We start from the raw sequence: 25731 nt of genomic DNA, 5'->3' as shown, positions 1-25731 counted from the left end.
AGAAAAAATGTCTTTAAATCTAAAGACGTATACCAGCTCCTATACTTTACATTGATAACCGTACAGTAAAATGTACGCCTCCTGTTCGTTATAAAATAACTGTAGAAATGGAAACCCGTACTTTTTATCTTTTACACAGCAGACTTATGTTAATAGCAGCACTAGGCTTTAATTTGCTTTATTAGAAGAAAACACACTTAAACAAGTGATAAAATTGACATCGATGATGTTATTTTCGCTTTTGACATGTGGCTGTCGCAGTTTTTATAATATATGTCGATGTTATCTCTAACATTACGAACCAGTTAAGTTTTCTATTTGTGATATTGGGTATACTGTAATGGTAGCCATTACGTGTCAGGCTATTACAGAAGGAGAATAAAACGTATTTAGTTATGTCTATATTTATGATATATAGTTATAAAGTGTCCTTATCTTCCTGGTTTTGTTATGTAGACACAGTAAATGGTCGTTAACAAGTTAAGTACTGTCTTGGTAGACAGTTTGTGATTCTGTATTTATGCAGTAATTGATATTTTGGCTTCTTGTAAATTTTTCGTATGCTTCCTTATATATTTCCTTGTATGTTCTCTTGTATGTTTTCTTGTATGTTTTCTTGTATGATTACTTGTATGTTTACTTGTATGTTTACTTGTATGTTTACTTGTATGTTTACTTGTATGTTTACTTGTATGATTACTTGTATGTTTACTTGTATGATTACTTGTATGTTTACTTGTATGATTACTTGTATGTTCCCTTGTATGATTACTTGTATGATTACTTTTATGATTACTTGTATGTTTACTTGTATGTTTACTTGTATGATTACTTGTATGATTACTTGTATGTTTACTTGTATGATTACTTGTATGTTTACTTGTATGATTACTTGTATGTTTACTTGTATGTTTACTTGTATGTCTCCTGGTATGTTCCCTTGTATGTTTACTTGTTTGTTCCCTTGTATGATTACTTGTATGTTTACTTGTATGATTACTTGTATGTTTACTTGTATGTTCCCTTGTATGTTCCCTTGTATGTTTACTTGTATGTTTACTTGTATGATTACTTGTATGTTTACTTGTATGTTTACTTGTATGATTACTTGTATGTTTACTTGTATGATTACTTGTATGTTTACTTGTATGTTTACTTGTATGTTTACCTGTATGTTTACTTGTATGTTCCCTTGTATGTTCCCTTGTATGTTTACTTGTATGTTTACTTGTATGATTACTTGTATGTTTACCTGTATGTTTACTTGTATGTTTACTTGTATGATTACTTGTATGATTACTTGTATGATTACTTGTATGTTTACCTGTATGTTTCCTTGTATGTTTACTTGTATGATTACTTGTATGTTTACTTGTATGATTACTTGTATGTTTACTTGTATGATTACTTGTATGTTTACTTGTATGTTCCCTTGTATGTTTACTTGTATGTTCCCTTGTATGATTACTTGTATGTTCCCTGGTATGATTACTTGTATGTTCCCTTGTATGTTTACTTGTATGGTCCCTTGTATGATTACTTGTATGATTACTTGTATGTTTACTTGTATGATTACTTGTATGTTTACTTGTATGTTTCCTTGTATGATTACTTGTATGTTCCCTTGTATGATTACTTGTATGTTCCCTTGTATGATTACTTGTATGTTCCCTTGTATGTTTACTTGTATGTTCCCTTGTATGTTTACTTGTATGTTCCCTTGTATGATTACTTGTATGTTCCCTTGTATGATTACTTGTATGTTCCCTTGTATGTTTACTTGTATGTTCCCTTGTATGATTACTTGTATGTTCCCTTGTATGATTACTTGTATGTTCCCTTGTATGTTTACTTGTATGTTCCCTTGTATGAATACTTGTATGATTATTTGTATGTCTCCTTGTATGTTTATTTGTATGTTTACTTGTATGAATACTTGTATGATTACTTGTATGTTTACTTGTATGATTACTTGTATGATTACTTGTATGTTTACTTGTATGATTACTTGTATGTTTACCTGTATGTTTCCTTGTATGTTTACTTGTATGATTACTTGTATGATTACTTGTATGATTGCTTGTATGTTCCCTTGTATGTTTACTTGTATGTCTCCTGGTATGTTCCCTTGCATGTTTACTTGTTTGTTCCCTTGTATGATTACTTGTATGTTTACTTGTATGATAACTTGTATGTTTACTTGTATGTTCCCTTGTATGTTCCCTTGTATGTTTACTTGTATGTTTACTTGTATGATTACTTGTATGTTTACCTGTATGTTTACTTGTATGATTACTTGTATGTTTACTTGTATGATTACTTGTATGTTTACTTGTATGTTTACTTGTATGTTTACCTGTATGTTTACTTGTATGTTCCCTTGTATGTTCCCTTGTATGTTTACTTGTATGTTTACTTGTATGATTACTTGTATGTTTACTTGTATGATTACTTGTATGATTACTTGTATGATTACTTGTATGTTTCCCTGTATGTTTACTTGTATGATTACTTGTATGTTTACTTGTATGATTACTTGTATGTTTACTTGTATGATTACTTGTATGTTTACTTGTATGTTCCCTTGTATGTTTACTTGTATGTTCCCTTGTATGATTACTTGTATGTTCCCTGGTATGATTACTTGTATGTTCCCTTGTATGTTTACTTGTATGTTCCCTTGTATGTTTACTTGTATGTTCCCTTGTATGATTACTTGTATGTTCCCTTGTATGTTTACTTGTATGGTCCCTTGTATGATTACTTGTATGATTACTTGTATGTTTACTTGTATGATTACTTGTATGTTTACTTGTATGTTTCCTTGTATGATTACTTGTATGTTCCCTTGTATGATTACTTGTATGTTCCCTTGTATGATTACTTGTATGTTCCCTTGTATGTTTACTTGTATGTTCCCTTGTATGTTTACTTGTATGTTCCCTTGTATGATTACTTGTATGTTCCCTTGTATGATTACTTGTATGTTCCCTTGTATGTTTACTTGTATGTTCCCTTGTATGATTATTTGTATGTTCCCTTGTATGTTTACTTGTATGTTCCCTTGTATGATTACTTGTATGTCTCCTTGTATGTTTACTTGTATGTTCCCTTGTATGTTTACTTGTATGATTACTTGTATGATTACTTGTATGTTTACTTGTATGATTACTTGTATGTTTACTTGTATGATTACTTGTATGATTACTTGTATGATTACTTGTATGTTTACTTGTATGTCTCCTTTTATGTTTACTTGTATGTTTACTTGTATGAATACTTGTATGATTACTTGTATGTTTACTTGTATGATTACTTGTATGATTACTTGTATGTTCCCTTGTATGAATACTTGTATGATTATTTGTATGTCTCCTTGTATGTTTATTTGTATGTTTACTTGTATGAATACTTGTATGATTACTTGTATGTTTACTTGTATGATTACTTGTATGTTTACTTGTATGTTCCCTTGTATGTTCCCTTGTATGTTTACTTGTATGTTTACTTGTATGATTACTTGTATGATTACTTGTATGTTTACTTGTATGATTACTTGTATGATCACTGTATGTTTACTTTGTATGATTACTTGTATGTTTACTTGTATGATTACTTGTATGTTTACTTGTGTGATTACTTGTATGTTTACTTGTATGTTCCCTTGTATGTTTACTTGTATGCTTACTTGTATGTTTACTTGTATGATTACTTGTATGTTTACTTCTATGATTACTTGTATGTTCCCTTGTATGATTACTTGTATGTTTACTTGTATGTTTACTTGTATGTTCCCTTGTATGTTTACTTCTATGATTACTTGTATGTTCCCTTGTATGTTCCCTTGTATGATTACTTGTATGATTACTTGTATGATTACTTGTATGTTTACTTGTATGTTTACTTGTATGATTACTTGTATGTTTACTTGTATGTTTACTTGTATGATTTCTTGTATATTTACTTGTATGTTTACTTGTATGATTACTTGTATATTTACTTGTATGATTACTTGTATGTTTTTTCTGTGTTATCGGTAGCGTTTAATGAGTATAAGATAAAAGTGATTTAAAAAATATCACTCTTCCGGAAACCGGTAGTTGTTGTCTGTCCTTGCACGGATATGTCATATAACAACAAGAAGGCTTTTCTCGTATTGACGAACAGACTACCAGTTCATTAGGATATTTCAAATAAGTACAGTGCGCATTACGTAAAAAATGACAAGTCGTGGGTACATCTCTCACGTAATTGAACAAACATATTTCATACTACTTAAATGGTGTTTATTTCATTATTGTCACGAGTGAATCAGCAAGTCTTTTTATAATACTCTTATCAACACATACTCTTATCAGGGTCCTGCATGATAATGTCATAGTAATCATGCTATATGTCTGTTTGTTCGCTTTTTTTAGTTGCGCACAATATCTGAGTAGGCAAGTGCTTGCTTTGATAATGTTTTCAGGTCCGTATGTTAAATTGTCAAGGTCACTGTTGCTATAAATAGAAAAACCAGTTTACGAACAATAATTCAAGTTCTGAAGGCCAGATAGCACTCGAACGTTACCCCAAAGTTTTCCCAAAGATAGTGCTTTCTTGGGTTTCATTTATATGCCAAGAAACCAAAGGTCAAGTTCACTGTAACCATAGATACACATGTATAAAATTCGTTTGCACACACTATCTAGGGTTTTGTAAGTCAACTGCAATCATACATTATCATGTACTACATCAAAGAATGCACTTGTTTGGAATAGCTTTTCCCTAACAAAAAGGTCAAGGTCAGTTTCTATAAATAGAGAATCTGTAGTGCCAATCGCTATATAACATTCAGGTTAGAGGCACACACATTACGGGACCCTTTCTGACGTCTCCTTACTCTAGTTTTAAAACGTAACATTACCAGGATTTCATAGGCAGCTTAAGTCACTCAACCCTCTCACACAACCGATGTTATTGTTGTACTCGTTTTGTTTCTATTTTGCCATTGTTTTGAAATACTGGTCCTTTATAATGGACTTATGACACGATATAATATCTGTGTCGTTTATATTTGGTTTAAAAATAACTTTATTTCTTTTACAATCATTATGAAATAAGTAACGTTGTCTTATATTAATCACTCTTGCTGACCTGGATTACTGCGCGCGAGGGATCTTACTTTGGGAAGAAACCGTAGTTCTCTTTGTCGGTCAGTTTACGCCGTCATGACAATAACTGTCACCGCGCCAAAAAGTCAGTATAATATAATATATTAGAATATAATGCTTCCTTAGTACAATAAGCAAGGAAATACGAGTGCGTACCGCCTTTAACAAGACAGACGATCAATAGCATTATATGCGCAAAGAAGCTAACATTACAAATTGCCAAACATGAAAAACAACAAATGAAGTTTTCGGTAAAATGAACCCATTACAAGCAAACTGTATTGGAGGGCATTTACTATGAAGAAAGCAAATACAAACAGTGAATAAGCATAGTCTACGTATATCACCTGTCAATGTACTACCGGTTAACGTATATAACCTGTCAATGTACTACCGGTTAACGTATATCACCTGTCAATGTAGTACTGGTTAACGTATATCACCTGTCAATGTACTACCGGTTAACGTATATCACCTGTTAATGTACTACTGTTTAACGTATATTACCTGTCAATGTACTACCGGTTAACGTATACCACATGTCAATGTACTACTGGTTAACGTATACCACCTGTCAATGTACTACTGGTTAACGTATATCACCTGTCAATGTACTACTGGTTAACGTATATCACCTGTCAATGTACTACTGGTTAACGTATACCACCTGTCAATGGACTACCGGTTAACGTATACCACCTGTCAATGGACTACCGGTTAACGTATACCACCTGTCAGTGTACTACCGGTTAACGTATACCACCTGTCAATGTACTACCGGTTAACGTATACCACATGTCAATGTACTACTGGTTAACGTATATCACCTGTCAATGTACTACTGGTTAACGTATACCACCTGTCAATGGACTACCGTATAACGTATATCACCTGTCAATGTACTACTGGTTAACGTATATCACCTGTCAATGTACTACTGGTTAACGTATATCACCTGTCAATGTACTACCGTATAACGTATATCACCTGTCAATGGACTACCGTATAACGTATATCACCTGTCAATGTACTACTGGTTAACGTATATCACCTGTCAATGTAGTACCGGTTAACGTATATCACCTGTCAATGTACTACCGTATAACGTATACCACATGTCAATGTACTATTGCTTGGAACTATTAGTTTAAAACTCAACCAGCTAGCTCTAATTCAGTGGATTTTTGTTCTTTAAACGGTTTTTGTTTGCCTAGAATGCCATAACATACATAACGACAAGCCGACTGACGATGACATAACGACAAGCCGACTGACGATGACATAACGACAATCCGACTGACGATGACATAACGACAAGCCGACTGACGATGACATAACGACAAGTCAATTGATGGTGACATAACGACAAGCCAACTGATGGTGTCATAACGACAATCCGACTGACGATGACATAACGACAAGCCAACGGACGATGACATAACGACAAGCCGACTGACGATGACATAACGACAAGCCGACTGACGATGACATAACGACAAGCCAACGGACGATGACATAACGACAAGCCAACGGACGGTGACATAACGACAAGCCAACGGACGGTGACATAACGACAATCCGACTGACGATAACATAACAACAAGCCAAGGGACGATGGCATAACGACAAGCCAACGGACGATGGCATAACGACAAGCCGACAGACGATGACATAACGACAAGCCGACTGACGATGACATAACGACAAGCCAACGGACGGTGACATAACGACAAGCCAACGGACGGTGACATAACGACAAGCCAACGGAAAGTGACATAACGACAAGCCGACTGACGATGACATAACGACAAGCCGACTGACGATGACATAACGACAAGCCGACTGACGATGACATAGCGACAAGCCAACGGACGGTGACATAACGACAAGCCAACGGAAAGTGACATAACGACAAGCCAACGGACGGTGACATAACGACAAGCCAACGGACGGTGACATAACGACAAGCCAACGGACGGTGACATAACGACAAGCCTATTGACGATGACATAACGACAAGCCAACGGACGGTGACATAACGACAAGCCAACGGAAAGTGACATAACGACAAGCCAACGGATGGTGACATAACGACAAGCCGACTGACGATGACATAACGACAAGCCAACGGACGGTGACATAACGACAAGCCAACGGACGGTGTCATAACGATCGACAAAAGGAGGGTGAGACTACTATAGGGCGACAGACGTAAATGGGGCTCCCATAAGATGTCATAATATTGTGTTGTTCGGTTCTTTAAACATAAAAGCAATACTGATTTTTTAACAGATTAATGACAGCTGATTGGAAACCTATTAGAAATAATTGTCCCGGTCTGTCGAGGATCGCTCTGAATGCTTAGAATTGGTATGATATGGTTTCAGGACCGGATAGATGCAAGTCATTAATTTCGACAATGAGCACTTCATTTCATTGATTAAGTACACATTTTAAAAGATTTGGTCGGTTTGGGATGTTACGTGAAGTAGTTATGTAATTATCAGTAAGAGGTTTTTGTCATCTTCACAACTACTTCAATTGTAATCCGTTCCACATATGGCTTCTTCATTTAGAATTGATTTTTTACATCAAAGACATCTGGATGTCATTTAATTTTCCTGTCGTTTATAGAAATCTACATTTCGTTGTAATGTATCAGCACTATTGGTAAAATAACGATAAGGAGCTGAAGTATAATTTGATATAACAGAGATATCGTGAAATAGGCCGCCACGTGTAGTACAAGTGTTAATATATCATCATATTACAACAGCAATATTCATCAGAACATAGTGTAGTCATACGTCATTAATACCTGGGTATGTCATGTATTTTGCTCGAACACCAGCTGAATAAACTACTGCGTTCCCATATAAGGACGATCAATACCCAGTATTGCATAGCCTCGGTCATACGTCACCAATTTATGTGAACTACGTCTTTGTGTACTTAAATAAACAACTGAGCAAAGTACAAGTGGCAGATGGTACGATATTTCTATGAAGGTGTGATAATGATCGGAAGGTCAAGGTCATTCTGAATTACCTTGACTTTGCACACGCATGGTCAACAAACAGCTGTACAAAGGGCAATCATCTTACTTCTATTTGAATGGCTCTTGTTGAAATATTGATTGAACCAAAACCCCATCAGACCATTTGTAGTTAATGTAGTATTGAGGAGAGAGTATCCGGTTATGCCGTTTTACTAATTCGGATGATGCATTGCAGCATGGTAATGGGTTCTTACTTTTAAAAATGAGTTTTAGTTGTGAGGATTGCACTGAAAAATATTGAAGAGAGGGGATTAAGTTTCAACTACGAATCCGAAGAAATAACCCCTAATGTATCGCTCATGACAAAATAGTGAAATTCTTCTATATAATCGGTGGCATGTCTTGTTAAATATGGACGAATTACAAAAAAAAAAAAAAAAAAGAAAAAAGAATAACAAAAAGAAAGAAAAAAGGAAAAAACAACAACAACAACAACAAAAAACCAACAACACAGGCCTCGAAAGCATTGTACATTTTATGAGAATCATTAGTATATTGTTTCAAGATGTACATTATTTGACGGCTTTATATCACAAAAAATTGAATTTGGATTGATCACATTTTCAACTCCCCCCGGGGGTTTCTAGGTTGAGAATCATTCTTACGTAACATTATATTATGTAATATCTGATAAATAGCCAAGAGTCACGCAAAAGGCATCTTGTATTACTAATACGATCTAATGTAATACCGGACTTGATCAAATCTGCAGAGTAGTATTACATCATTACAGGTATGTGACGTCATGCTCTGCCCTACTTCTTGGTTCTAATTATATAATCATCAAATCACTCCACGTAATATTTCTGTTACCATGCTTGATAGTCCCTATTCGATAAAATGGGATTTGATTTCCCGCTGTTATTGTGTATACCTGAAACATAGGTCAAGTTATGACCGGATTACCGTGATTAAATCATATCCACCTTCTTATTTTCTGTCCTACCCACTCGAGTGACATACATGTATCATATACCAATGCTTACTTTATTTCCATGAAACTAACTGAAGTATTGCGTTGTGTTTGATGTCAATATTCATTAAGTATTCTAGAAATATATAAAGCAATGCAGAAATATAATAATTAACAAGAATTAACAAAAACACACGTGTAACTACGTTTGTATTGGTCCAAGGGATATAACTCCGTAAAGACAAAACACTGATAACAGGCAGAAGGCCGTTTTAAAACGTTGTATATACCATTTCAATGATTCTAGATTTCTCATGAAAATAATTTCATGGAAGATTTATTTCTAAGGAAACTTTTCTATCGGAAGTCTGTATATCCAATCCGAGACAGGATTTTTATGTATAACAATAACATGAATACAACTCCTACGAAAGGTCGTTACTGTGTATCTTAAGCTGTTTAATCATTGACAGCCGAAACCATGTATTGACGTATCAGAGTGATTCTATTTCATTGATGTAGACTATATATTTAATGATATTACTGTTATTCTAAGACTGTCGCGACCCCCCACCCCCATATTCAATAAAAAAAAAATCAAGTGTCTGGGTTGAATGACTAATGAAATATCGACAGTGTCTTTAATATTCCCTTCTTTTCTCTTACAATATATATATTATCGACCGAAGGGATCATTAACTCAAACATAACGATATTGTTTGTTGTTTGTCAACTAAACTTGTGTAACTGTTCCATTGTCTATGACTGTATGTGATCGTTTGTAATTCACTTGTCTTGACAGATACTTTATGACTTGTGCCCAGGTCAGGCCTCGAACTCACGATCTACGGCACCCAAATCGCCTAGCCAGAAATACACGCAGCTTATACCGCTGCGCCATATCGGCGTTCTAAAATGAACATTTCAATGGCGCAGTGATGGTCAGCATGATCATAGTGGGAGTCGTCTATTAGATGATATGAATACATGGATCGCAATGTATATACATACCTGGATGCGAATTGTACACATATTATAAATATTCATCACAGTACAACTACGATAGGAAATTCAAATCTTCGGATCACCAACCTATATTATAAGTTTGAATGATAGCCATACAAGTGCTGTTTCATTATGCCATTATTACTACATTCATTTCCTATCATATCCACCCAACCTTCCATCATTCCTTTAAGTCGATCTGTAGTTCAGTACAATCGATTTTTTTAATTGTCTGTTTGTTTGCCATTCACACCGTTATGTATTCATCCGTGCGATTAAACAAACTAGGAGAATCACGCTTTTAAAATGTTTAGTTTTCTGTTTAATGAATCCTCCCGATAGTATGGAATTGACATAATCATCATCATAAAGATACGTTTATTCTTTTATTTAATATGACAACATCGTTACCAGGAGTCATTTGATCTTAACTCCATTAGTGTAACACGTTGTTTGTAGACTATAACAAAAATAAACATCTACGAGGGGCAACGAAGGTCAGTTGTCAGTAGCTGAGTGCTCTAGTTCATATCGATCTCGGGTAAATATTTTTCTTTACCCCAATCAATTCTTGTAAATGAACATTAGACATTTGTTTGTCCTGAGCTGAAACAACTCGATCTAGCAGAGGTACTAGTTATACATTATATTCATATCAGCATGCAAAGGTGTACATGTAATTCAATGATTACTTGTATGATAGGGCAAATGAGCCCGGAAATGTTCGTTTATCATCACAAAATTAATATATGTAAGATAATTTTGTTTCGTTTTGATATGCATGTCATTGTGCAATTAAGTGTTATGAAATACTCTATTCTGACTGCTTTATGACGATTTATTACATGTCGACTTGGATTTGTTTTACCAGGAAGTGCGTATTAATCGAGCTCACATCGTGTAAGTTAAGGCGAAGTCAGAAATAATATCTTCATAATTATGACTGGTGCTATTTTGCTCATAGAACCGATCGAAATTCGTCTCAAATTTCATTGTTCCACGATCAAAATGAAGAATGGTTAACACTTTATATATATATGCTATTTCTTATATGCAATGTATCTTTTCTGCGCGAAATAAACAATTTAATATAAGCAGACTCGGTTTCTGGAAAACAAATCCCTAGCGAAAGTATTGTCCTCGACCTGCTCGGCCCCCATCGGCTATCGCTTAACTGATAGAGTGAGACGAAGGGAAGTTACTCTGATAGATCAGAAAGAAAGGAGTGAACGGCAAGCCTTTAGTTTCGATGTAATACTGTGTGTCAGCTTTAGTTGTTAAAATGTATTCTACAAACTTACAATGTTATAATTCTATATTTCGACAGGTGATAGACATGCTGAACGAGCTTTACACGTGCTTTGACTCCATCATAGAACACTATGACGTGTACAAGGTGGAAACAATAGGAGACGCTTATATGGTTGTGAGTGGTCTCCCCCTTAGAAACGGAAATCATCACGCGGGAGAAATTGCATCAATGTCTCTGCATTTACTGAAGGAAATAAAGGCTTTCCGAATATCACATCGACCAGATGACACTCTTAAACTACGGATAGGAATACACTCCGGTACGTTTATCAACAATAGCGTAACATATTAACAATAGCATCACTATTACGTCATCAAAAATGAGTGCGCACGTCTCTTCAATTCTCAGTAAATAACCAATGGAAATATAGTAAAGTTATTGCTCCACGTAACCCTATAATACGAGGGATGATTGATATGTTGTGAGCCTCAAGCTCGCATTGAAGGAGGTACTCAAGGATGTCCTACTATTCTCTGACTATATAGGGCCGTGTACCTAAGGACTCGCCTTATTTGGTTAGTATATATCGACGAGGTAGCACTCTAAAGTAAACAAGACAAGCGGCTTTTGCAAAATTGACAGAAGCTTTGAAAGAGCAGTGCTCCATTATTTGTATAAAAAGTTTTTTAACACCCAAGGATATCCATAATGATATGGTAGCAGCACCAAGGAAAGCTGTCCCCTTCATATGCTACAGTGAAAAGGTGGGTGGCGGAATTTAAGCGCGTCTGACAGAGCCTTGAGGATGATCCCCTATCCTGGAAGGCCTGTCAATGTTGCAACCTCATAAATGGTCAATGAAGTTCATGATATTGTTATGACTGACAGCCGAGTTAGAGAGATATATAGCCAGTAGAGCTGGCATTTCACAGGAAAGAGTACATTCCATTCTGACAGAGGATCTTGCAATGAATAAGCTTTAAGCCCGATGGGTACCAAGACTTCTGACAGTTGATCAGAAGCACACCAGGGGCACACGATAGTGCTAATCTTTTGAGGGCGATCCTGCAAACTTTCTTCAGAGATTTGTCACTATGGATGAAACAGAGGTCTATCATTTTCAGGCACCCACTTTCAGTCCAATGATGACGCCATACATGCAGTGGATGACTCTCTGAACAACCGAGAAAAAGTGGCATTGAGGCCCCTAAACACGGCTGGCAAAAGTGTATTGATACTGAAGGGGATTTTGTTGAAAAATAATACAACATGTCCGGCAAAATTCAAATCTTTCAATACGAGGCTCACAACTTATCAATCAGCCCTCATACATGTATAAGTTTTTGTTGTGGTAATTTCTTTGTTTCTGTTTATTGTAGGCCTTAAATTTTGTTTCGAGTTTGTTTATATCCATGAATTTTGACTCATGTTTTTATCTTTAACCTAATGATAAACTTTAAATCTGAAAAAAAAGACTTTAATGCTAAGCTAATGCTAAGCTAATCTTTAGCTGTTGGGAAAACCCTTATAAAGTGATTTCTTTTATTTGTAAAGATTGTGTTAATGGTATTTAAATATATATTGTTTTACTTTTGTGGCGAATGTACTTGACGGAAGAACATTGCCTATCGGGTAATTGTTAAATATAACACGCCCCTTTCATTTGTGACACCTCACAACAGGTCACAGCTCACGTGTCATTTCACGTGATATTATAATCTTACTTAACCATGCCATCTGATTTTGCTTAATGATCTGCCGAAGTGCTCACTGTTATGATATCAAATAATCAAAAGCGAAGCTGTAGGAAATAATTAACCGACGAAGAAGAAAACATCTCCACATATAAATTGAATCTCGAATCCATCAGCTTTAGATTCGTAGTCGACACTGGTGTATATATCGTATGATATGCATATATTGGTCGGTATTTGATTTATACATATCAAGAGTGCCTGTAATTGAAAACGTTACGAAAACAGATAGTGTGTATATATACGTATTCAATCTAAATAGACTTTCACTCAATCAAATTTGATAGCATCATATACACAAGTAATTGCACGCGATATGGAAAGTTGATTTTGTAAATCATATTAATACATGTTCGTTATAGAGATATTATTTGTATCGTTAAAAGTTATCAAATATTGACAGTCTTCCCCACTTATTAAACTGAAGAGAAGCGCAATAAATTCCGACAGCGTGTACCGGGAAAGTGCGATCGAGATATGTATATAAAAGGGCCAAGGAGAAATGGGATTTTCCTTGTAAACTGAAATGTTAATTACAAAAAAAAAAAAAAAAAAGATTAAAAGTCCACCCGACTTCTGTTTCGACAGCCTCGTAATGTCTTTCTAGTTTCTATGCATAACAAATGCATTGTCTTGTAGATGTAAACTATGCGTCTGATATGATTAGCAAATATTGCTGCTTAACAGAGGTTTAAACATTAATTATTTGTATATGAGTACATGTATTTTGAAACTGATTATATATATATATGCTAATCAATTGCTATCAATATAGGTCCGTGTGTGGCTGGAGTGGTGGGGCTAAGAATGCCAAGGTATACACTGTTTGGGGATACCGTTAACACAGCCTCACGGATGGAAACTACTGGTGTCCGTAAGTTCTGCTTTCTACGTTTGTTTGGTGAGACTGGTAGATATTACTTATGTACGCCACAAGGAACTAGGCGATCATTTGTATGATGGAATGATCATATTGTATGATGAAATGATCATGTTGTATGATGGAATGATCATATTGTATGATGGAATGATCATATTGTATGATGGACTGATATGATGGAATGATCATATTGTATGATGAATTGATATGATGGTCTGATCATATTGTATGATGTAATGATAATATTGTATGATGGAATGATCATTTGTATGATGGAATGATCATATTGTATGATGGAATGACCATATTGTATGATGGACTGATCATATTGTATGATGAAAGGATCATATTGTATGATGGAATGATCATATTGTATGATGGAATGATCATATTGTATGATGGAATGATCATTTTTATGATGGAATGATCATATTGTATGATGGAATGATCATATTTTATGATGGAATGATCATTTTTATGATGGAATGATCATATTGTATGACGGACTGATATGATGGTGGAATGATCATATTGTATGATGGAATGATCTTATTGTATGATGGAATGATCATAGTGTATGATGGAATGATCATATTGTATTATGGAATGATCATATTGTATGATTAAATGATATTGTATGATGGAATTATCATATTGTATGATGGAATTATCATATTGTATGATTAAATGATCATATTGTATGATGGAATGATCATATTGTATGATTGAATGATCATATTGTATGATGGAATGATCATATTGTATGATTGAATGATCATATTGTATGATGGAATGATCATATTGTATAATGGAATGATCATATTGTATGATGGAATGATCATATTGTATGATGGAATGATAATATTGTATGATGGAATGATCATATTGTATGATGGAATGATCATATTGTATGATGGTCTGATCATAGTGTATGATGGAATGATCATATTGTATGATGGACTGATCATATTGAATGATGGACTGATCATAGTGTATGATGAAACTATCATATTGTATGATGAAATGATCATATCGTATGATGAAATGATCATATCGTATGATGGAATGATCATATTGTATGATGTAATGATCATATTGTATGATGGAATGATCTTATTGTATGATGGAATGATCATATTGTATGATGTAATGATCATATTGTATGATGTAATGATCTTATTGTATGATGGAATGATCTTATTGTATGATGGAATGATTATATTGTATGATGGAATGATTATATTGTATGATGGAATGATCATATTGTATGATGGAATGATCTTATTGTATGATGGAATGATCATAGTGTATGATGGAATGATTATATTGTATGATGGAATGATCATAATGTATGATGGAATGATCATATTGTATGATGTAATGATCATATTGTATGATGGAATGATCATATTGTATGATGTAATGATCATATTGTATGATGGAATGATCATATTGTATGATGGAATGATCATATTGTATGATGGAATGATCATATTGTATGATGGAATGATCATATTGTATGATGGAATGATCATATTGTATGATGAAATGATCATATTGTATGATGAAATGATCATATTGTATGATGGAATGATCTTATTGTATGATGTAATGATCATATTGTATGATGGAATGATCTGATTGTATGATGTAATGATCATATTGTATGATGGAATGATCTTATTGTATGATGGAATGATCATATTGTATGATGGAATGATCATATTGTATGATGGAATGATCTTATTGTATGATGGAATCATGATATTGTATGATGGTATGATCATACTGTATGATGGAATGATCTTATTGTATGATGGAATGATCATTATTGTATGATGGAATGATCATATTGTATGATGGAATGATCTTATTGTTGTGGAATGACTTTTGTATGATGAAATACATTTTATATATGGAATATCTTATTTATGATGGAATGATTATTGTTGAGGGAATATTTTATTGTATAGGAAGATATTTGTTGATGGAATATCATATTTGAGGAAAGATCTATTTATGAGGGAATGTTTATTGTATGATGTAATGACTTGTAGTGGACTGATATATTTTTGGGGGGAATATTTATATGATTAAATATATTGGGTATATGGAATGATTATTGTATGGGGAAAATGATCAATTTATGGGAAGAATATGTATGAGGGAATATCATTTTGTATGAGGGAATGACATATTTTTAAAATGGATGATCATATTGTATGATAAATGAATATTGTAGATGAAAGGTCATATTTTATGATGGAAGATTTTATTGTAGAGTAATGATCATTTTGTAATGGAATATTGTTTGTATGAGGGAAATGATCATTTGTATGATGGAAGTTTATTGTATATGGAATGATCATATTGTATGATGGATTGATCATATTGTATGATGCAAGGATCTATATTGTATGAGTGGAATAATCATATGTATGATTGAATGATCATATTGTATGATGAATGATCATATTGTATGATGGAATGATCATATTGTATTGATGTAATGATCATATGTATGATGGAATGATTATATTGTATGATGGAATGATCATATTGTTGATGGAATGATCTTATTGTATGATGTGAATGATCATATTGTATGATGGAATGATCATATTGTATGATAGAATTGATCATATTGTATGATGGTAATGAGTCTATATTGTATGATGGGATGTCATATTGTATGATGGAATTGATCATATTGTATGATGGAATGATCATATTGTATGATGGCAATGCATATATTGTATGATGGATGATCGATAGTGTATGATGTGAATGATCTATTGTATGAATGGAATGATCATATTGTATGATGTAATGATCATATTGTATGATGGAATGATCTTATTGTATGATGGAATGATCATTGTATGATGGAATGATCATATTGTATGATGGAATGATCTTATTGTTTGATGGAATGATCTATTGTATGATGGAATGATATTATTGTATGATGGAATGATCATATTGTATGATGGAATGATCATATTGTATGATGGAATGATCATATTGTATGATGGAATGATCATATTGTATGATGGAATGATCATATTGTATGATGGAATGACCATATTGTATGATGGAATGATCATATTGTATGATGGAATGATCTTATTGTTTGATGGAATGATCTATTGTATGATGGAATGATATTATTGTATGATGGAATGATCTATTGTATGATGGAATGATATTATTGTATGATGGAATGATCATATTGTATGATGTAATGATCATATTGTATGATGTAATGATCTTATTGTATAATGGAATGATATTATTGTATGATGGAATGATCATATTGTATGATGGAATGATCATAGTGTATGATGTGCTGATCATATTGTATGATGGAATGCTCATATTGTATGATGTAATGATCATATTGTATGATGGAATGATTATATTGTATGATGGAATGATCATATTGTATGATGGAATGATCATATTGTATGATGGAATGATGGAATGATCATAGTGTATGATGTGCTGATCATATTGTATGATGTAATGATCATATTGTATGATGGAATGATCTATTGTATGATGGAATGATATTATTGTATGATGGAATGATCATATTGTATGATGGAATGATCATATTGTATGATGGAATGATATTATTGTATGATGGAATGATCATATTGTATGATGGAATGATCATAGTGTATGATGTGCTGATCATATTGTATGATGGAATGATCATATTGTATGATGTAATGATCATATTGTATGATGGAATGATTATATTGTATGATGGAATGATCATATTGTATGATGGAATGATCATATTGTATGATGGAATGATGGAATGATCATAGTGTATGATGTGCTGATCATATTGTATGATGGAATGATCATATTGTTTGATAGAATGATCATATTGTATGATGGAATGATGGAATGATCATATTGTATGATGTGCTGATCATATTGTATGATGTAATGATCATATTGTATGATGGAATGATCATATTGTATGATGTGCTGATCATATTGTATGATGGAATGATCATATTGTATGATGTAATGATCATATTGTATGATGGAATGATTTTATTGTATGATTTAATGATCTTATTGTATGATGGAATGATCATATTGTATGATGGAATGATCTTATTGTATGATGGAATGATCATATTGTATGATGGGATGGTCATATTGTATGATGTAATGATCTTATTGTATGATGGAATGATCTTATTGTATGATGTAATGATCATATTGTATGATGGAATGATCTTATTGTATGATGTAATGATCTTATTGTATGATGTAATGATCATATTGTATGATGGGATGGTCATATTGTATGATGGGATGGTCATATTGTATGATGAACTGATCATATTGTATGATGGAATGATCATATTGTATGATGGAATGATCATATTGTATGATGGACTGAAGGTATTGTATGATGGAATGATCTTATTGTATGATGGAATGATCTTATTGTATGATGGAATGATCATATTGTATGATGTAATGATCTTATTGTATGATGGAATGATCTATTGTATGATGGAATGATCTATTGTATGATGAAATGATCTTATTGTATGATGGAATGATCATATTGTATGATGTAATGATCTTATTGTATGATGGAATGATCTATTGTATGATGGAATGATCTATTGTATGATGAAATGATCTTATTGTATGATGTAATGATCTTATTGTATGATGTAATGATCATATTGTATGATGGAATGATCTTATTGTATGATGTAATGATCATATTGTATGATGGGATGATCATATTGTATGATGGGATGGTCATATTGTATGATGGAATCATGATATTGTATGATGTGATGGAATGATCATATTGTATGATGGAATTATCTTATTGTATGATGGAATGATCTTATTGTATGATGGAATGATCATAGTGTATGATGGAATGATCAAATTGTATGATGGAATGATCATATTGTATGATGGAATGATCTTATTGTATGATGGAATGATCATATTGTATGATGAACTGATCATATTGTATGATGGAATGATCATATTGTATGATGGAATGATCGTATTGTATGATGGACTGAAGGTATTGTATGATGGAATGATCATATTGTATGATGGAATGATCATATTGTATGATGGAATGATCATATTGTATGATGGAATGATAATATTGTATGATGGACTGAAGGTATTGTATGATGGAATGATCTTATTGTATGATGGAATGATCTTATTGTATGATGGAATGGTCATATTGTATGATGGAATGATCATATTGTATGATGTAATGATCATATTGTATGATGGAATGATCATATTGTATGATGTAATGATCATATTGTATGATGGAATGATCTTATTGTATGATGGAATGATCATATTGTATGATGGAATGATCTTATTGTATAATGGAATGATCATATTGTATGATGGATTGATCTTATTGTATGATGAAATGATCGTATTATATGATGAATCGATCGTATTTGATGATGAAATGATCATATTGTATAATTAAATGTTTTTAGAGTGTTTAATGATTGTGTCGATAAGTTGGTACCGAATATCATTAATTTGAAATTAAATACATTTTATTGCATTAACATTATACAAACTAATTGGACGTAATATTTGACAACTTATCAAAATCCATGGTACAGTGGTACATATGTAAAACTTAGCAATGGCTAAATAATAAACAACATATAATAATTATAATGTAGTATCTTAAACAGAACAGAAAAATAATAGAGATTTCTGCCAGATTTGTTAAGATTTAAATCAACAACGAAATATAGATTTCGTCTTTCGCAGTTTATTCGTTAGCTTCAGGATAAAATCTATACCAAATACAATCTAAGGGTCTGTTTTATATGTGTACCAAATCTGAAGACAACAGAGAAGTTTCTGACATAATTTGAATTTGGACAACAGTTACTCTAAAAATATGGCAGAAAGACCGAAATTCAATCGGGCAATTGTTATGTGAATACAATTTAGTGATCGCTGTTATTGATACAATGTGTTATGTGCCTATTTCCTCAGCATTACGGATCCACTGTAGCCGAGAGTGCAAGTCTTTACTGGACAAACTGGGCGGCTACAAGTTAGTTGAACGGGGATATGTTTCAATGAAGGTGAGGATGATACATACCATTAAGTTAAATTTACAGTGATTTTTTTTTTAATTTTCCATGTGAATTGGGCGTGTAACCACTGTTGTGACCCAAGGGATAACCCATATAAAAATACCCTATCGCTGGAGACTTCCCCATCCTTGCTTAATCTTCTTTCTCCTTCATCTTTCATTTCCATTTCAAGGTTTGTTCTTCAAACTTCCACTTCTTTTTATCTGATTATACGAAAATAACGTTATCTATCGATCTCCAAAAGCAGAATAAAATAATTTGTATTTAAATATACTGTGAGCGCTTTTTAGAACGAGCTCATAAAATGTATGATCTTTTGAATAATAATGAATACAATTGTTCATGATTATGAGCACAATAAATCTGAACTGCTATTTTTTGACAGGGAAAAGGAGAACAGTTCACCTATTTCCTAGAAGACCAGGAGACGTCCGTTAGAATACGAAGAATATCAAAATCAGAAAGACTACGGAGAACGGAATCGCATGATAGCCAACCTTCTGATACAGACCAGTCTGTCTCAAAGTACAATTTCAGGACTCAAAACGGCCACATTCCAAAGGAAAAGTGTATGTTAAAACTTCGAGAAATGTCTATGAAATATTTGACAAGTAGCGATTACCGGGTCCACAACGAGGGACAAGTCGAGTGTGAAACCACTCAACCGTCAAGTGTACCCGACACTCACCAAAACAATAATACGCAGTCGCACAACTACTCGTGTGCTTACTTCCGGGAACAGGAAACAATGCCCTTAATGCTCGTAAAGGATGGCAATAATGGATACGTGGGACCGGAGAGTGCCGATCTCGCTGAGGATATAGTTTAAGTGTCAGCCATTAAAAACATTGACGACATAATCGTTACAGTTTTTTGGTCCTTCCGTCCAAACATCACTGAATGTCGATAAATTCCTCTTCTCCTTTGACGGAAATATTTGCACTTTTATGTTGTTGAGGCAGAGTTTAAAAGTTCATTATGTCTTTATTGTGTGAGTAAGAACATTCTATTGACTTCATTTCGAGTGAAAGAGAACGAGAGAGAAAGACAGAGAGAGGAGGAAGATTTTAAAGGATAGTATACACTTAAAATTACTGGTAGTGACTCAAGGCGTCTCCTCCTGTAATACTCAGCTGATTCATATTTGAGAAAGGAATGAAGAAATAATAAGGATGGATTGTGTTGCTGTCATAAATCGACAGTAGACATAGTGTTTTACATTTTAAGAGCTCGTCCCAGGAAAGATGTCTCGTGTCTGGACAATACTAATATACACTATGTGATTCTCAAATGTATCACTTAATTATTTCATTGACATCGCATCTGTGAAAATATTCTACCAGGACTGTGCGCCACCAAACAGAGTTATATTAGGTTTATTCTTTGTTTAGTATTATGTTGTTATGTAAAATGTTATCCTATTGTCATTCCATTATGATTAATAGACGAATGTCGTAATTACGTGTGCTAAATATGGTATGTGGAATTCATAAACACGAATTCAGTATGCGTTCCCTCATACCGCATTAGTGTTAACTCTTACAATGTATAAACCGATTTTGTTTATCGTTTATCTCGACTTCGACGTAGTTAAGTTTTAATGTAGATGGTTTGCTATATAAATAACAACGCATATTGAACAATAGTTTGCCTAATATGTGTTAAAATGCTGAAATAACTGTGATAATATGCATAAAGTAAAAAGCATTATAATATGTGAACTGTGTATAGATTTAAAAAAAAAATGTATTTAATAATGTTCGCTAGATATTTAATTCATATGTGTATAAATTTTACATTTATAATTTATTATTCTATGTATATAGTGAAAATGAAGTATGTATACATGTTCACGTTCTTGACATGCACTTTAATGTACTAAGATATGTAAATAACGGGTATGTGTTGCTTTATACGACGTTGTATCGACAGTTTTAAAGACATGTTAAATTATATTTACAATAAAAAATGATTGTGTTGCTCCTAGAGGACGACAATATCTAAGACATATAAGTCGAACCTATATTTTGTATTCATTTTGAATCCAACTCCATAAATTGACCTGCTCTTGAAGTAGTTTCCCTTAACAGTAGGTAAACATTAAGACTGTCAGTAGGGCATGCGCAGAGAAGTTTAACTTCTATCGAAGTCACGTCTAAATTAACTAAAACTATAATGGTCAATGATCTATTGATTTCTAAATTTATGTTAAAAGTACCAATCATAACAATTTCTTCTAGATGGTGGCATTGAAAAGGATAGGTAGTTTGCTCTAAAATGTCGATTTTAAAGAATAAATACTTATTTTGAGCGTACGATGCCATTCGCAATTGAATGCCATATTCATATTGGTTGGATACTCACCAATATGGATGTTGGCATAATTTGTGCTTTCATCTTTAATTTATAAATTAGCAATATTAAAAAGCATCCTAAACAAAGCCAGGTTAGTAATCAAGCTAACAATTATGGGATAATTAATATCAATTTTGCGACATTGTCTAAATTTAAAGAATGAATAGTTCTTGATACAATGACGCAATATTCAGGCTATTATTCTTTGTTATTTATTTTGTTTACCTGTTTAAAAAGTATACTGTGGTCGTATACATGTATTTATTATGTCTTTATTCACAAATGTGATTCCTACAAGTCGTTAGCAACATTAAAATGATATAGTGTTAAGAGAATATTACTTGAGACGTTGTTGTATTTTTACGTATCCATGATGTTTGAGTCTATATAAATAGTTGAATTAATTACGCGTAGCCCAGTGGCCAAACCAAATATATATACATCACAAAATGTTTATATTTCTGTGCTATTTTCAACACAATATGTACATGCTCTACAAAATATCCGGAAAGTAACCTAAGAAATGAGTCGCGACATCAACACAATTAACCTTTAAAACTTTTTGGAAAATTTTGACGGCAATAATTGGCTACATGTATAGATAAAAAACACCAGATTAGATCACGAGAAATCAAGTTTTTATACGATAAATTTGCCTATACTTTACTATGACGTTTACTTCGGTGGCCGAGTGGTTAAAGTGTCCCGACACTTTATCACTAGCCCTCCATCTCTGGGTTACGAGTTCGAAGCCTACGTGGGTCAGTTGCCAGGTACTGACCGTAGGCCGGTGGTTTTTTCTCCGGGTACTCCGGCTTTCCTCCACCTCCAAAACCTGGCACGTCCTTAAATGACCCTGGTTGTTAATAGAACGTTAATCAAAACAAACCAAACTTCTACTTTCACGAATGTATTGTAAAATGATGAAGTTAATCAATTCCGCTTCGTGTGCCGAAACACATATCACTGATATCAATGTCAAGATATGTATATCTAAGTTGTGGTATGTGCTGAAAAACAGCCCTTTTTATCAACATTTCTAGTAAAGATTGATCTATGTTAACGGAAAGCAATATTCCTCATCTAGTACAGTTATTGCACCATAGAGTACATTTATGACGTAACGAATAAACTTCTGCATATACTGTAAAAGTGGATATTTTCGCGTGTGGAAATTTTCGCTTAGCCAGCTTCCAAAGTGTTCGCGGTGTGGATATTTTCGCGCCGTCAAGATATTTTTGCGCTAACTTGTATCTTTTCTATTTAGTATTTTTATGTGTTAATATATTCGCGTGTAGAAATTTTCGCGGAGATTTACTGATAGCGAAATAAACGAAAATTTCCACACCGCGAATATTTCCACTTTTACAGTATATGACAGTGTGCCCAGTGAAAGGTTGCTCCCGGATGTAAGTGTCCTGTGATAACACACATCGATTGACGGTGTTTATACGTTTATTACATTAAAATGTGTCATATGTCTGGTAAAAGAGTATTGCTTCTGACTGATCATCATCAGTAATCGACAATCAGTATTTCTCAATTAGATTCGAATGCTTGTGTAAACTGTACATATTATTGATAAACTACATGAATAAATGCCTTTTCTGTTTTAAATGTGTTTCTTGTGCATTAAAAAATGTCTTATTTTGTAATGGTTTCACGTTTGTTTTCGAGAACAGTTTACCCGAATTGTAACATTGTTGTAAGAAGTACCCTAGATGTATTGTTTTAATTACAGAAGTTAGTAATGTATTGTTATAGAGTTATACTTTATTATTACAAAGAAAAAATGGCCATGACATTGATCCCACGTAGGCGTTCAACATACAAAAATGTACAAATGTAGGACATGTTCTTGTTCCAAAAACATTCCTAAATAATATAATCTCGAACGACTACACATCATTTTATATTAGCAACGGTGCAGTTAAACACTATAGTCTGAGGTCACTACGCACATTTGCATAATGTCTCTGAATATGACTTTACCCCAAGCGCACAGGAACATACGATCGGAGACACAGAAGTCAGTGTTAAAGTGCACTACACGCATTCGGAGTGTAAACAAGTTATCAGGAATAAACACAATCAAATATCCCGTGATGGACGTTTTACACTGAAATATTACAGATAAATCTGGAATATGACTATTTAAAATAGCTTAATATGCGTCAACCTAAATGAAAACATATAACTTTTAAACAAGGGATCTTGGCGACAAATGTATTAAATATGATTCCTTGTTGATAATACTCAATGCATCCATGAATTTAAGTTCACATAAGACGAAAAGGGAATGCATGTGACCAAAACGCCTTTGGCAATGCATCATTTATCTTGTACCACGCCCAGTTGATCACGTGGTCCCATCAACGATCTGACCAGTACGTCCCCTAGGAATACTTCCTCAATTAGGACGTTTTAATTTTAACACGTGGCGTGATATACAGCGACGGATCTGCTAGGTAGTATAACATTAATCTTCATCATACCTTCACGTTATTAAACTTCATGAAATGTTATTCTGTTCTTATTTGGCGGCGTTGGTGTTATGGTGTAGCTGCTTTGTGATTTTAATTATATTTCATAATAGGAGTATTGTTTGCAAAAGTAGATTGAACATATCAACATTTTGGCAAAAATGCCCTTCACGTCCAAATGAAAATATCACGTCAGACAAACGAGTATATCACAACATGACAACTCATTAGTTAATGAATTGTTTCATCTTTGAAGTTGGATCAAGATAGATTACGTATAAGCTTATCTGATGAAAAGACTAATGTACTAGATACTTTGCATATTAAACAAAACATGTTTTTAAGTCGTAAACATTTTTTTGTCAAGTAATGCTGTCGAACTATGTGATTTATGATCCGTGAACATATACGACATTGAGGAAATAGATTTATAAGTTGAGGTAAACACCTGTAGATTGGTGGCAAATGGTAGCTGGGGGTCACCATCGCGACCTAGTTCAACTTTGACCCTTGACCTTAACGTAATTGTTATCATTAAAGAAGGCTGTCAATCTCCTACTTTAAACCGTTCACTTCATTGCTTCTTTAATTATGTTTACTAAAGCAAGGCATTAATTAAGCAACAGAGGAAAAACGACTTGTATATATTTACATACAAAAATATATTATTAGTTATATCATACTTTTACAGCATACGTGGGCGGACGTTAGGAAACAAAATATCTCCATACG

At 33.4% G+C, this 25731-nt stretch overlaps 1 protein-coding gene across 2 annotated transcripts in view; it reads left to right on the top strand.

Moving 5' to 3' along the window:
• Nucleotides 1-23112, top strand: part of LOC117335526 (guanylate cyclase 32E-like) — a 119444-nt gene extending 96332 nt beyond the window's left edge. For both annotated transcript variants that reach the window (XM_033895582.1, XM_033895572.1), the window contains 4 exons: nucleotides 11457-11700; nucleotides 13911-14009; nucleotides 20058-20149; nucleotides 20547-23112. In XM_033895582.1, the coding sequence (XP_033751473.1) occupies nucleotides 11457-11700; nucleotides 13911-14009; nucleotides 20058-20149; nucleotides 20547-20990 (879 nt within the window). In that variant the 3' untranslated portion in view covers nucleotides 20991-23112. The remainder of the gene's footprint in view (nucleotides 1-11456; nucleotides 11701-13910; nucleotides 14010-20057; nucleotides 20150-20546) is intronic.
• Nucleotides 23113-25731: the final 2619 nt, after the last annotated feature.

Source organism: Pecten maximus, chromosome 1 (genome assembly GCF_902652985.1).
Source record: "Pecten maximus chromosome 1, xPecMax1.1, whole genome shotgun sequence".
Lineage (NCBI taxonomy): Eukaryota > Metazoa > Mollusca > Bivalvia > Pectinida > Pectinidae > Pecten > Pecten maximus.
Note: the sequence above shows the minus strand (reverse complement) of the source record. Positions and strands in the feature narration are given on the sequence as shown.